This window comes from Protopterus annectens, chromosome 5.part0, assembly GCF_019279795.1.
Source record: "Protopterus annectens isolate FY-2018-M chromosome 5.part0, PAN1.0, whole genome shotgun sequence".
Taxonomy (NCBI): Eukaryota; Metazoa; Chordata; order Ceratodontiformes; family Protopteridae; genus Protopterus; species Protopterus annectens.
This window is the reverse complement of record NC_056735.1, coordinates 1,553,900,876-1,553,913,974: the sequence shown is the minus strand read 5'-3', so window position 1 is coordinate 1,553,913,974 and position 13,099 is coordinate 1,553,900,876. Positions and strand designations below refer to the sequence as shown.

General features: G+C 38.8%; 1 protein-coding gene across 1 annotated transcript in view; it reads right to left on the bottom strand.

Moving 5' to 3' along the window:
* The window catches only part of ADAMTS1 (ADAM metallopeptidase with thrombospondin type 1 motif 1), a 15,026-nt gene extending 2,403 nt beyond the window's left edge, over positions 1 to 12,623 (bottom strand). Inside the window, exons 1-8 of the mRNA XM_044071349.1 lie at positions 11,518 to 12,623; positions 9,478 to 9,824; positions 7,253 to 7,385; positions 6,567 to 6,734; positions 6,042 to 6,328; positions 5,557 to 5,743; positions 5,011 to 5,186; positions 733 to 908 (exon numbers count right to left, since the gene is read on the bottom strand). Of these exons, the coding sequence (XP_043927284.1) occupies positions 733 to 908; positions 5,011 to 5,186; positions 5,557 to 5,743; positions 6,042 to 6,328; positions 6,567 to 6,734; positions 7,253 to 7,385; positions 9,478 to 9,824; positions 11,518 to 12,205 (2,162 nt within the window). The 5' untranslated portion in view covers positions 12,206 to 12,623. The remainder of the gene's footprint in view (positions 1 to 732; positions 909 to 5,010; positions 5,187 to 5,556; positions 5,744 to 6,041; positions 6,329 to 6,566; positions 6,735 to 7,252; positions 7,386 to 9,477; positions 9,825 to 11,517) is intronic.
* Between the last annotated feature and the right edge of the window lie 476 nt (positions 12,624 to 13,099).

Below are 13,099 nucleotides of genomic sequence, written 5' to 3'. Positions count from 1 at the left end.
AACACCATTCTACACACCAGGTGACATTTTATAAGCAGTTCAATCCAAGGTCTTCAAACCTTAGTTTTCTAGCAAAAGAAAAAAAAAATTCCCTTACATCGATACCTTCCGAGTCTTTTTCTAGCAAAGTAGCATTCAGTCATATGGAGATCACAAAAAAAAAAATGTTGGCACTACATTTTGACATGCTGCCCTAAGCCATTACTTGGATATGTCGCTGCCCCCAATTATGCTTTTTTTTAATAAAACTTCCTTCATATCTCTACTACTGGAGTCAATCATCTGTAATTTCAGTATGTCATGAGCTGCACACTAACTTACTTCTCAACATCTTATGATAAGCACACTGTGCCTCACCAATGTTTTAATTACCAATTCTAGAAAAAGAGCTTTAACAGCCTTGACAAATAAATATAGTAATAGCTAATGTACGTTTTGTGAGTCAGGTGCAGACAGATAACCACTGAAAAATGAAAACAAAAACATTTCATCTACTTTGAGCCTTTTAAGTTAACATTTTTAAAACGTAATGTAAGATTTAGTACACTTGACAAAAGTAATTTAATTCATATAATGCAGTCTTTCAAATTATAAACTCACTAGTACTCCTGACCAACCCTTTAAAACAGGGACTTCATGAAAGTGGTCTTTTCTCAATACTAAAGAATTATAGAACACATCATATATCACAGTCCCATGTTAAACATGAAGTGCTGAAGAATTTCTGCTCACCTTGCTTCTTCAAAAGTGCCTGAAATTTTCTTGCAATTGGCTCCGTTTCCTCCACAGACACCACACTTGTCAAACTTCTTACTAGAGCCTATGACATGGTCACAGCCGGCCTTAACACACTGTCCTTGAACGCATACTGATGTGGAATCAGGGCTGCAAGGGGTGCCATCCACAACCTATAGAAGCAAGACATGTGACTGGTTAGGTGTAATCAGGGAACAATCAATAAACGTGTGTTTTACAAGCATGCAATACAAAGAAAAACAGTTACTCAAGTAGCTAGAGTCATGTACTGCTGACACCTTCAAGTCTGATGCTTGCAATGAGGAGGCACATTTAGCTCAATTACAAAGTGGCAATCTCATTAACGAGCAGGACCAACTTTCTTATGTTCTTTACTTAACCTACTAATGCAAATGTCTTTAAGCCATGGCATCTAAAAGTTAAAAGATGTGTGATGCTTGTTCATACTTTAGTATAAACACAAAAGAGAAACAGCAGACCTAAACACATAACCATGTATGGGGACATTTTGGCAGCTTCCCTGCAGTATCAGTGAAGTGATGTGTTACATACATACATGGCTCTGGCATTTATCACATCAGAATTTCATGGTTCCAAAGCATTTCCCAAGAAGTGTATTTTATCAACAGCATCACCTTTCTATACGGGACATAACACATAAAAAAGAAACCTGTTGTACAATATAAATGAAAGCACAACAGCAAAGCTACCAGGATAAAGCACGCTTGCTGCAGCACAGTACAAAAAGGAGTGACATACTAATGTTAGCCCGAATAACAACACACTATCTGGGATGCAGAAGAATTAAAGGAGAGGAGTATGTCTTGAAGATGAGCCGTAAACTACGCAGTTTACATCTACAATAAAAGCATGCATATCTACTACTACAAAACACAACGGCAAAAAGTGCAATGATCTCTCACTTAGTCATCTGAAATGACTAGTCAGCAGAATGGTCTCTGCAAATCACCTTTTGCAAAACAGAAATATCCTTTCCTAGCAATCTACACCTGCACAAAGCTTTTCCCTGAAAATGGCATGAAATCTGTCCTACCTCTGAAGTTCCTTTTTGAAGTGCCTACTGCAGCATTACTTAGTGAGGCTGGACTGATTAAACTAAGGACATTCTTACAAAATGTTCCATAAATCCATAGCATGGCAAAATTGGCACTCAATACTCATTTCTTTACATCATTCCCTAATGTAAGAAATGTGAAATAACTAACAGTCACCTCTCCTTTAGAACACAAAGCTGTTCATCATGCTCTGATAAATCAGTAGCTAATCTGCTCACATAATGCATATATTTAATTATGGCATTGGGTATACAACTCTAGAACAGATCTGCTATTAAAGATATGCCCTTTTATGCCACCTACATGTATCCATCTCATTGTAACATATATCATCACAGTTGCGGAACTTTCTCCTTTTCTCTCTTTTACTTGGGAATTAAATGGCTGCAACTTAACCATAAGTGTTGCTGCATAAGCAATTTTTTGTTAAGAACACTTTTCCTTCACATAACTTAATGACCTACTCTGTGCATATATGATAGGTTCGTAGCTAAATAGTAAGTTAAGCCTAACCAATCCCTCTTTGAAATGTGAAAATTAAACCTTGTACCTTGTGTCTCTGAGATAAACACCTTAACCATTATACCAACCTCTAACGCCTGTCTGTATAGCCACTGTTGCAACCATTTAATGAATCTGTATGTTAGCCTCATTTCAAAGTCTGACCTGTAATGTTGTGCACTTACACATAACTGACAATTGAACACTTCTTCTCAGTACTGTATGGTATTCAGATAATACTGGTTTTAGTTTATTAAAGTTTCACACAGCACATAATCAGAGCAGCAAGCCATCATGTGAGCAATTAATTACAAACCACACCTACAAAAGGATCTTGTATAGAAAGGTTTTCATGGATACTTAATAATAAATGATCTCCTAAGCACATGGACACACAGATGGTAATAATTACCCAGAAACCTATCAATATAGTGCGACTCATCTTAATCTTCTGCCTTTGCTTCTTTGTGAATCAGCCAATACAGTCTAACAATGCCTCGTTACACCACATAAGCTGTGTAAACTATTTATATTATTGTCTACTTTGTATTCCCCTGCTCCATCATGCAAAGAATTAGGCTTTAATTTGGTGCTGAGACAGTGACATTTACAATGCCGCTATTTGAATAAGTTCATTCCAATATCTGTTCATGCAGCTGTTGTTAGCACCAATACAAAATAAGTCACCTTCCCATTACTATGTCACAATACCATAATCTGCATTCATATTACATTAAACTATGAGAAGAGGTAGTAACATCACTCTCCTCGTCCCAAACTAACTACAACATGCATTGTACATTTGACTAAATAATACTAAATTTGTGCATCAATGCAAAACATCTGTAGTAAGTGCACCCTGCATACCTCATATTAGCTTCCACCATATCTCCGATGTTTTACTTTGGAGTGCACATGCTATGACTTCAAATCTATAGTAGGCATACCATTTAATAATCAAGGGAAAACTTTGCCTGGGTGCACAACTATTAGACACTGCATCTTAACTACACTAACAAGAAACAAACACTACAAAAAAGAATGGAACTGACATCATGTAATAATAAATCATTAGGTATTCTTTAGATATGTGTTACGTTTTCGGTTCAGGTATAAAGCAGACTGAAAAAAAAGTCAGGACTCCCTAAGGATTATGGATAGGACAACCCCCAGCTTCAAAAGTACTTTTGTATTGGGTAAGCTACTGAGTTGCAAATCTGAATACAGAGGTATGAGAGCCACACCCCCTCTTTACACAGTGTGTGTGTGCTCTTTCCAAGGAAGCCTTAATTTGCTTATACTTCTGGACTGCTCTTGAAATGGAAATGTTGGATGCCAATGGACATGTGAGGTTGCCAATAAAACAAACATGATATTTCATAGGTGAGCACGCCAGAAATGCACTGATGCAAGCAAAGAAACCAAGGATACTACTGCTAGCAAACTTACTGGGTTTACATGACTTGGAAGAATACAACAAAATGTTTGCTTAATATGAGCTTGGATGCGTTGCTTCTCATCTGGCACACCATTTGTCTCAGCCTTAGGGTTTAGAGATTTATGAATTTGGGCAGAACACATCTGCAAGAGATTGCCGCGTCTGGAATTTAGCCTACAGCTATACTTCCAAGGCTGCCATCCAAATAGTTTTCAAAAACAAATGAATATTGTTTAAATACGATATTATGTAAGAAGCCAGTAATACTTTGCAAAACTGTCTGTACTGTATTCCTTTTCACCATAAGTGCTAGTGTGGAGTTATTTCTAATTTTAAATATAATAAAGTCCAGATCTCTAAGCATGGATAAAAGAAAACAACACAAAATTTGCTGAAAAGAGAGGGCAGTAACTACTTGAGCCACAGTATGTTAGAGATAACCAAGTTGGGTTTAAAAATGTAATTGTCTGGCTGTGTAAAGTCTTTGAGACTATGTGGTCTCTTGCAGTTTCTAGAAGAGGCAAAGCTATTTGACTGTCTGAGTAAAAGTAACTGTTATAAGACATTTGCAAATTTGCATGGTTGTTTAATGACCAGGTAATTAGGGTATCTCACTGCAATCATATTACAAACTACAGTTACATATTTAAAACTAACTAAAATATAAATAATTTGGTTTTGTAACAAAAAAGTACTAATGGCCCATAAGAACATACATCCTAAATTTTTTTCACTCCTATGTTGACATAACCTGTCACGTAGTATGTCATGGCACATTAGCAAACAAAATTATTTTGAAAGCCAGACACACAAAATCACTTATTCTATCTCTTTGTTCCTTTATAACAAGCTATCTTCTAATTTTTTTGTAAACTCAAAATATTCTGAAAATGCATTTCATGTCAGAGTCAAAACTCAGTGTCTCCTGGTGGACTTTAAATTAATCTTTCAAAGCAAAGAACAAAAGGTTTTATGGAAGGCAGCTGCTGTATGATTTGGCAAAGAGCAACTTGTGGCAAAAAATACCGAGTTCTTTCTCAGCTCATTTATTCATTCTTAAGAATAGATGCTGTTTTTGGCTCAGTGATGCAGTTCATTGCCCTAATGTCAGGCTACAATATCCCACACTCTTAAATGCCCACCACAGCATTATTTATTGAGGTTGACTACTGCACTGTACTGCATAGTAAAAAAAAATACAATGCCACCTCTTGTAAAAAAAAAATACATTGTACTCACCTTGGGCTGCAGAACAAAAAAGTAGCCTGTGCCTTTTGCTCTGCATACAAGCTTGCATCTGTCTTTGGGGGACACACCAGCATACTTTGGAGTCCACTCAACCGCAGGTCCATTGTCAAAAGCTGATTTTGAGAAATCATTATGTGCCTCACATTGTTCTTCTCGAAATGATTTGCCTGCAAAGATAATTAAATATTATCATGAGTTCTGAAAAAAACAAATGTTTAAAATGCTTACATAATACAGAAATGTCATTAACCTGTGCTGTTTAATTTGCCAGTGAATACACCAACACAGCATAGTACAGGTAATAGACAAACATGCTGCAGTTTGAGTGGCAGAGAAAAAACATGAGAGAAAGAAAGGGAGAGAGAGAGAGTTACAAAATTACAGAATTAGCAAAATATATTAAGACTTCTAAAAGAGTGAGTGGTCAACTGAATAACTGCATTTGGGATACTAATACAGTTACAACATGGTAAATCTATGCTACCAAATGTATACAACTATTCAAATATCTTTTAAAATGAATCCTTCCCAACTCACCATTGTTTTCAGGGCATTCGTCCGTATTGCACGATCGATACTGCACTCGCTTGCCCTCACAGTACTTTCCTCCATTCTTTGGAACTGGGTTGTCACAGTCTCGGAAGGAGTACTGCACGCCACCTCCACATGTCCTTGAGCATTCTCCCCAGCTTCTCCAAGATCCCCAGCCACCATGAACTGGTGTCTGCAAGAAAGAGAAGTAACAAAAGAGTTACATAAAATCTCATGAAGAAACAGGAGCTATACAAAAGTGACATTCTGACTACTCTAAATTACCAGACATGTTTAAAACTAACAGAATATCAGTATTTGATAGATATTAGCTTTGAGGAATTTAAGTAAGGACCTTAGAGAAATAGTCAAGTTAAATATAAAAGCAAATAAACAATAAAAAGGCTTTATATAAAATATGAAGAGAAACAAATCAAAATAATTCAAAAGATTATCTTAAAATTATTTTTAAATAAAATTAAGAAAATTACATCATAGTGCTTCTTGTCTGTTTTGTTAACACATCTGCCTTCTAGGCACCATTTCCCTTCTCCACACGTGGTACCATCGGCCCATGGAAAATGTTTGGTTTGGCAAACAAGCACACCTCCTGAGGTCCCTGTACACCAAAGGGTTGAACATGTGCTAACTGTGTCTGGGCAGTGCTTGGAGTCTTCCCCGAATGTGAACTGGCACTGAAGGTTTGCATCGTAGACAGTCCCAGGTAGGTCTGAAGGAAGCTGGACGGGTTTACTGGGCTTGTCTAATAAGCACTCACCTTCAAAAAAATACAAAAAAATGTTACTGTCAACAAATGACTGCTTTCTTTTCATGTACATATGTATGTATGTATGAATTTATTCTGAATATCTCTGATGCTCAAGCAAAATATTCTTCAAAAAATACCAATTATAAATCCGAAAGTGGATAGAGTTTTAAAAAAGTAGCTACAGCAAATAATTCAGTGAAGACTATGCATAGGTTCAAGAATAGTTGAGGCTTCCTGTTGAACTTACCATGTCGATTGTCCAGGAATGATGTGATCATGTAAGCACTACATGGAGACCAGGGTTGATTTCGGTCCAGATTAGACAGCATTGACGCCATCATGTGGGAATTCCAGTTCTCACCATTTGCACTGGCACACTGCCTAGCATCATCATGGGGCATGTTGAACACATGACCTATCAAAACAAGAGCGCAACATCATAAGCGATTACTCAACCACTCTGTAACTGTTCCCATTTATTCATATTAGCAACTATTGTTTCTCAGGTCCCCACAAACCTATAATTTGTTCACTATGGTCATATTTTCAGGGTTTTCTTTCCAAGCAATTGAATGCTTTCATTAGATAAATGTACTAACATAAACACCCCCAAAGTACTCTGGAATACATTTATCAAAATAAAATATGTGCTAGGCTCAATTCCATCGTAATGTGTATGACAGGTTATGTATAATCTTACTACTTAAGAGAGACTGGCTTCCCAAACCACATTTAAGGCATTCAAATAGACCTACACATTCCCACAAGGGTCAGGGACTAAAAATAAAAATCCTAAACAGTTCCTTTATTTATTGAAAAAGTCAGTGGCTAACCCTTGGCTGCTACAAGAGACAGTCTCATATGTTCAAATTCTAAAGAGTCATGCTAATCTGAAATAACAAAGTGGACTCCGTCTGTCTTCAAGACAAGTACCTAGTTCATGAGCAGTTGTAAAAGCAGCTTGTAAGCCATCATCCTCTATAATTGAGCAACTGCGGCTTGGATCACAAACGGTTCCAACATCAGCCATCCCCAAGGTATCACATGTATGAGCACCACACAGATCCTGAAAAAAAGAGAGAACCTTAACTTTAGTAAGTCTTGAGGGCAGCTCCAGTTGAAATTGTCCAAAATTACTTGCTACTGTGTCCAGATTTATGCAAACACCTATGCTAAAATGGAGTGCTATAACAAGTTAAATCACTACATCACTGAACATAATACATCGCATAACAGATATGCTCTGCGCACAGAAATTAAAAGATGCAGCTTACATATGTTTTTCTTTTTTTTTTTTTCTTTTTGCAAAATATAAAATGCTGTTCTAGGGATCAGAACCTAGCTGTTCTGGGTCTCTAATAATCCAACAATCTACAACTCATGCAGAAAAATTGTGATCGATAGGTACTTTATGTACAGTAGTAGAATAAATGAACTAACGATACAAATGCAAATAATAAGTACATCTACATATTTCGCTTGTCAGTTTTTTTAATCCAGAGTGCATTTCATTTATACAAGAAATGGCGTGGAAAAGGGGACTTGGAAATGCACAGTTGGGCACAGCTAAGCTCAAGCAGGCAGGTTAACAGTTAACTGAACTTGGCCAACACAAGGGTGAGCACATGAGGATTTACTCCCATCCTTCACATAGTGCCACAAGTGTTTATTAACAGAAGGGATGTTGAGGAGCCAATCATGAAGCAGCTCCACTGAGACTGTTACCCCTCCCCCACAATATGGACGTTGACATGCAAGAAAGTGCCTGCATTCTAACAAGACCATGGTATGCAGGCTTTCCCAACCCCCAACACTCTCTCCCATTATAAGCAGCAGAATTATTTTAACTTAATTGTTTGTATATGCTGTTCAGTTCTTAGATTTATAACAACAACTGTAAGACACTCCTTGATGACACATTCCAGACTCTACTGAAAAGAGTACTGCCATTTCTTACAACGCCAATGACACAGTATCTCAAAATTTTACTACAGTTGCTCTAACTGGATTGGTGACGTAGTAGGCAGAGTTCAGGTTACAATTCATTCTACAGGGTGTAATACCTGTGACATGCTGTACCAAATGCTTGGAACAAAGCAGAAAATACAAAGCTGTACAACATAGTACATCTCTACGGGGTCTCAGTAACAGTCCTGGAGCATGCCACCCACTGTACAGTGATGCTGGCAGACAGCTACTGTTAACATAAAGTATTAATATTAAAATGGGTAGAAAAATTACAGGATCACAGTGTCTTCTTGTGTCACTTGTCTCTCACTGCTTTTGTATGGTTTTGCCTCCAAAGGCTGACTGTTCAGCTCCTTAACATTTCAGTTTAACCCTTGCTTACCACTTCTGTATCAAAAGGAGCCTCGTACCTGCATGTTAGTGAAAAGAGTTCTCAGAGCTTGTAGAAAGTCAGGGAGTAGTAATAATGATAATAAGAGGAAAAATGGGGAAAAACAGCTTGTTGAATATGTGCACCAAATCCTGGCATGCACCCTGCACAGCAGCCCAGGTACGAACTACTAAACACACAGATCCATTCAAAATTAATTAGGGAATATTTCTGATTGCTCCTGAAGGCAAGATCATCCTACAAAATCATCAACCTCTGACTAAGTAGTCAATAACATTTCTTTACCTATAACCCATCTAATAGCAACATTTGTATGAATTAAGATACATTCAGATGCTGCGTCTCTCAATATATTATGCCCGAGCTTCTAATTTATTTATTTATTTTATTTTATTTTACATTTGTTAACTGGGAAATTCCAACTGGACCAGGTCCATTTTCAGCGGAGGCCCAGGGGGAAATGCTCCGGCATCAAGTTATACAAATACACTACATCCAGCATAATACACAAAACCATCATGTATGCTGAGCATAGTAATATAACAAGAAATGAATAAAATTATCTTTACACAGCAAGAACTGGGTTTTCAGTTACTTGCTGTAAGTCTTCATTGATCAGGACTATTCCACTTTACTTGACTGAAGAAGGCATTTAACTAACTACTGACAGGATACAATTCCTACAGTGTTAGAAACACACTACACCACTGCATTTCTTTACTATGTCTAAACCCCCTGCCTCCCCCATTATAGATAGTAACATGCCAGATGGTTTACTTCCTTTTTTTTCTTATTTTACCTGACGAGTGAAGAGGATTGCAGTATCATAGTGCTCTGGGTCACGGTCGCTGGGGGGATTGTGTTGCTTCTGCCACTTGCAGAAATTCCTAAGGGTGAGAGCAGCATTCGAGGATACATCTGGTCCCTTCTGCTCATCATAAATGACCAGGATCTTAACAACTACAAGGCTGATGGAATTCTGGATGCTGGGATGCTTGTACAACTTAGCAGCTACTGACATCAGAGTCAGGAGGTAGTGTTTCAGCCCGTTACCATGAAACTCCGCCATTGACTGGTCTGCCACAAGTAAGGTTTCCACATAACGAGGCACAGATACAAATCGCTTTTTTCTTGAATGTCCAGATTCTGCAACAAAAGAAAGGCAAAAGATGACAAACTAAGATTCAGTACCTACTGCAAATTTTACATGAAAATCATTTTATTTTAAATATATACTGTAGCATCAAAGGGCTGATCCTTTTCTACAATTTAACTGCTTAGTGGTATAGCTAAAGGCTGAACATGGTATCATATTTCTATGGGCAGACCTGATTTCTGAATCCTTGAAGAAACACATAAAGCAATACTAGGAAAAGTCTGGAGCCGCTTGTAACCTTCTGTTTCCTACCCCTCAAGGCACTGCTTATGAATGAGATCATTTCTATTCCACGTGTCTGCACAACAGTGAAGGCAGTTACTAAAAAAAAAATAAGGGGTGGAAGCTTGACTGTCAGTTCTGACCCTGCCACCCAACCATATACACTCACAGACACACACACACACACACACACACACACACACACACACACACACACACACACACACAACACACATACACACGTGCACACACAAACAGAATAAATAATAACTACATTAACTCTGTGCTTGCCCCTCCCTGCAGCAGCAGGGACTAGAACACATTCATACCACACATAGATGTATAAATGACCCATTCTGTCCTGACATATCTTCATCTTGATACACACTGTAATAAGTTGTCATTAACTACACGTTTAATGATGTTATCAACATCAAGCACCTAATCAGATGACTGTTTTCATGAGGCAAAAAACACATGCATGATACAATGCTTACTGACAAATAATGAGCTAGCCAGGAAAAGAGACAATAGTTTAAAAAGTGAAGCAGCAGTTTGGTTGGACATGCTTAGGGAATGCATATGCGATGTCTGCATGAAGTAAATGAACTCTGCACTGTACAAGATGGAACTAAATGTAGTCTGTGAATAAAGGTTGAAGGAAAAGGTGGAACTCAATTTTGCAACGGCTTTGTCTGATCTCTGGGACAGACAGCTGAGCAGTGCCTGGCAGTTACTGAATCCTCTCCTTGCTAGCAAGAATAAAATGTTAAAAGATGCACATCTCAAACTTGGTGAAGCTAGAATACTGTTGCAAGAAGGTAGATAAGCCCACTGAAGTTAAAATGGGCAAATCAATTATGCCTTGCTAACAGGCAGCTTACACCACAGAAGTATATATTTTAGAAAAAGACTGGCAAGAATTCAGATCACTACTATTTTTTATTGAACTTACTGATTTTATCTTTTACAGAATACTGTAAACGTTATACATCAGAATTAGGACTGAGGGAGTCTTTTCTAAGTGGGTCAAGTAGTAGAAGGTAGGATGATGTTAAGTGTTATTGAAAAAATCTTCCGCGGTATGCTCCACCACCCCAAAATATATCAAAACCCAGATGTGGAGTACAACACACTTTTTCCATCTGCTTCAAAAGGTCAACATTTCTCATTCACTGCTTGCAGCTTCCTGCTGAGCAGTGCCCACCCCAATCACTTTTTCTCCGGTAAAATTAAAAAGTGAATCTGGAAGTCCTATTGAAATTGGAAACTGGATCTCTTCTGAAGTTCAGAGTTAAATCATCGCGTTACAAAACTAACTGCGCATAGCGCAGTACGTTTTATGAATGTGATATCTAGTATTTTCAAAGTGCCAACAATTTGAAATACTTTTAAACCATGAAGTTTCAAATCACAAATAAGACTGCGGAAATTTTAGGAGTTAAAACAGGTTGTAATTACCTTGCTGAGTGGATACAACAGTTTCTTTACTAGCAGTTCCACCTACAGAAGTAGCTAGATTTACTTGGGTCCCCCCGTGGGCTGCCCACCCAAACTCCGCCTCGTTCACTGCACACCGGGGGCCTCCTTGATGCCGCTGCCTCCGACGAACACGGTGAAGCTGATCATCGAACCTGCGGCTCTCGCTCAGGTTGTATTCAATGGGCTCTATGAAGTACTCTTCTCCATGCAGATAGAAGCCACCTCGTAGCCCCCCACAGAGACTAAGAGCTACAAGAGAAGTTGGATCGCCGTTCACAGTTCCAGAAAAGAAACACTGAACAAGGTTGGACGGTTGGTTGTCCTCAAGTCCCAGTGGTAGGTCTTGATGCTCTTGCTCTGCAGCTGTCGGTGGACTACCTACATACTGTAGGGTGAACCCTGGGGCCATGAAACTGGGGTCGCTCTGTAAACGGAGCATTAGTACTTTGCCGAACACGTCCAGACGATAAGTCAGTTGGTGGGGATCATTGTGGTCGGTACTGTTCTCTGAATCGTGTTGCTCTGATGGTGCAACTTGCAGGGGCACCACCAGTTGCTCTTCTTCGTCCCTCCAGCTGCTATCACCAAAAGTGATACCGACTGCGAAATGAAACAGTATCACGTCTAGCAGTAGGGCACAGATGCCTGCACTTAGCAATTCGCCCATCCTGACCTCCTTGGTTACCAGCAATATACAGACAAGCTGAACGGTTAACCGTGAAGCCCACTGGCAGCAGGACTAGCACTTCGCACTTTCACTCTTTCAATTGCCTGGGAAACTGTGCACGTCCTGGTCCAAATAGCTGCTGTCACTAAATGGCAAAAGAAAGATGTGGTTCTTTTTGGTCTAGCTATTCAAATAGTGGTACAGCTTCCCCTGTAGAAGTCTCAACTGCTTCTTCTATGGCTGAGCTTTGCAGCAAAGCAGATAGCCAGTCTGCAGATTTTGATTTGCTATCTCTCTCTCTCTCTCTTAAGTTTGCATCCAGGCTAGCGCAGAACTGTAGCTGTATGTTAAGTTGAAAACTCTTTCGAAAGGTTGTCGGAGAAAAGATTAACAGATCACACTCTTAAACGTTTCTTACTCCACTTGGAGACTGGTGCAGACTGGCTAAGTTGCTTCCTTTTATAGCAGCATACTGGGCAGTCCCCCCCCCTCTCCGCCCTCTCCCCGCCTTGCCTTAACAATGCGTAAGAGTTTGGAGCCAGCTTCATCAATCACTGGCAACTCAGCACAGTACCGGGTTGCAAGTAGTGAGTGCAGTGTCAAAGTCTCTGATAAATGTAAAACAAATGTCAGAGCGGAACACTAACCTCAGATATATTGCTTGCTCAATATTTCAGCAGAAAAAAGTAAATGCTAAGGGCGAAACATTGATTGCTAACCAGAAGCCCCTTTCATGTACACATAACTTCCCCAACCATGCCACTCAATATCTTGGTTCAAGAATTATAGACAAATACAAAATAATTGTGGGACAAAGGCACAAAAGCAGGCATTTTTTTTAAATATTGCTCTTAGAAATGTAAAAGTTGCTTAAATAACAGGTTTTCCATTAGC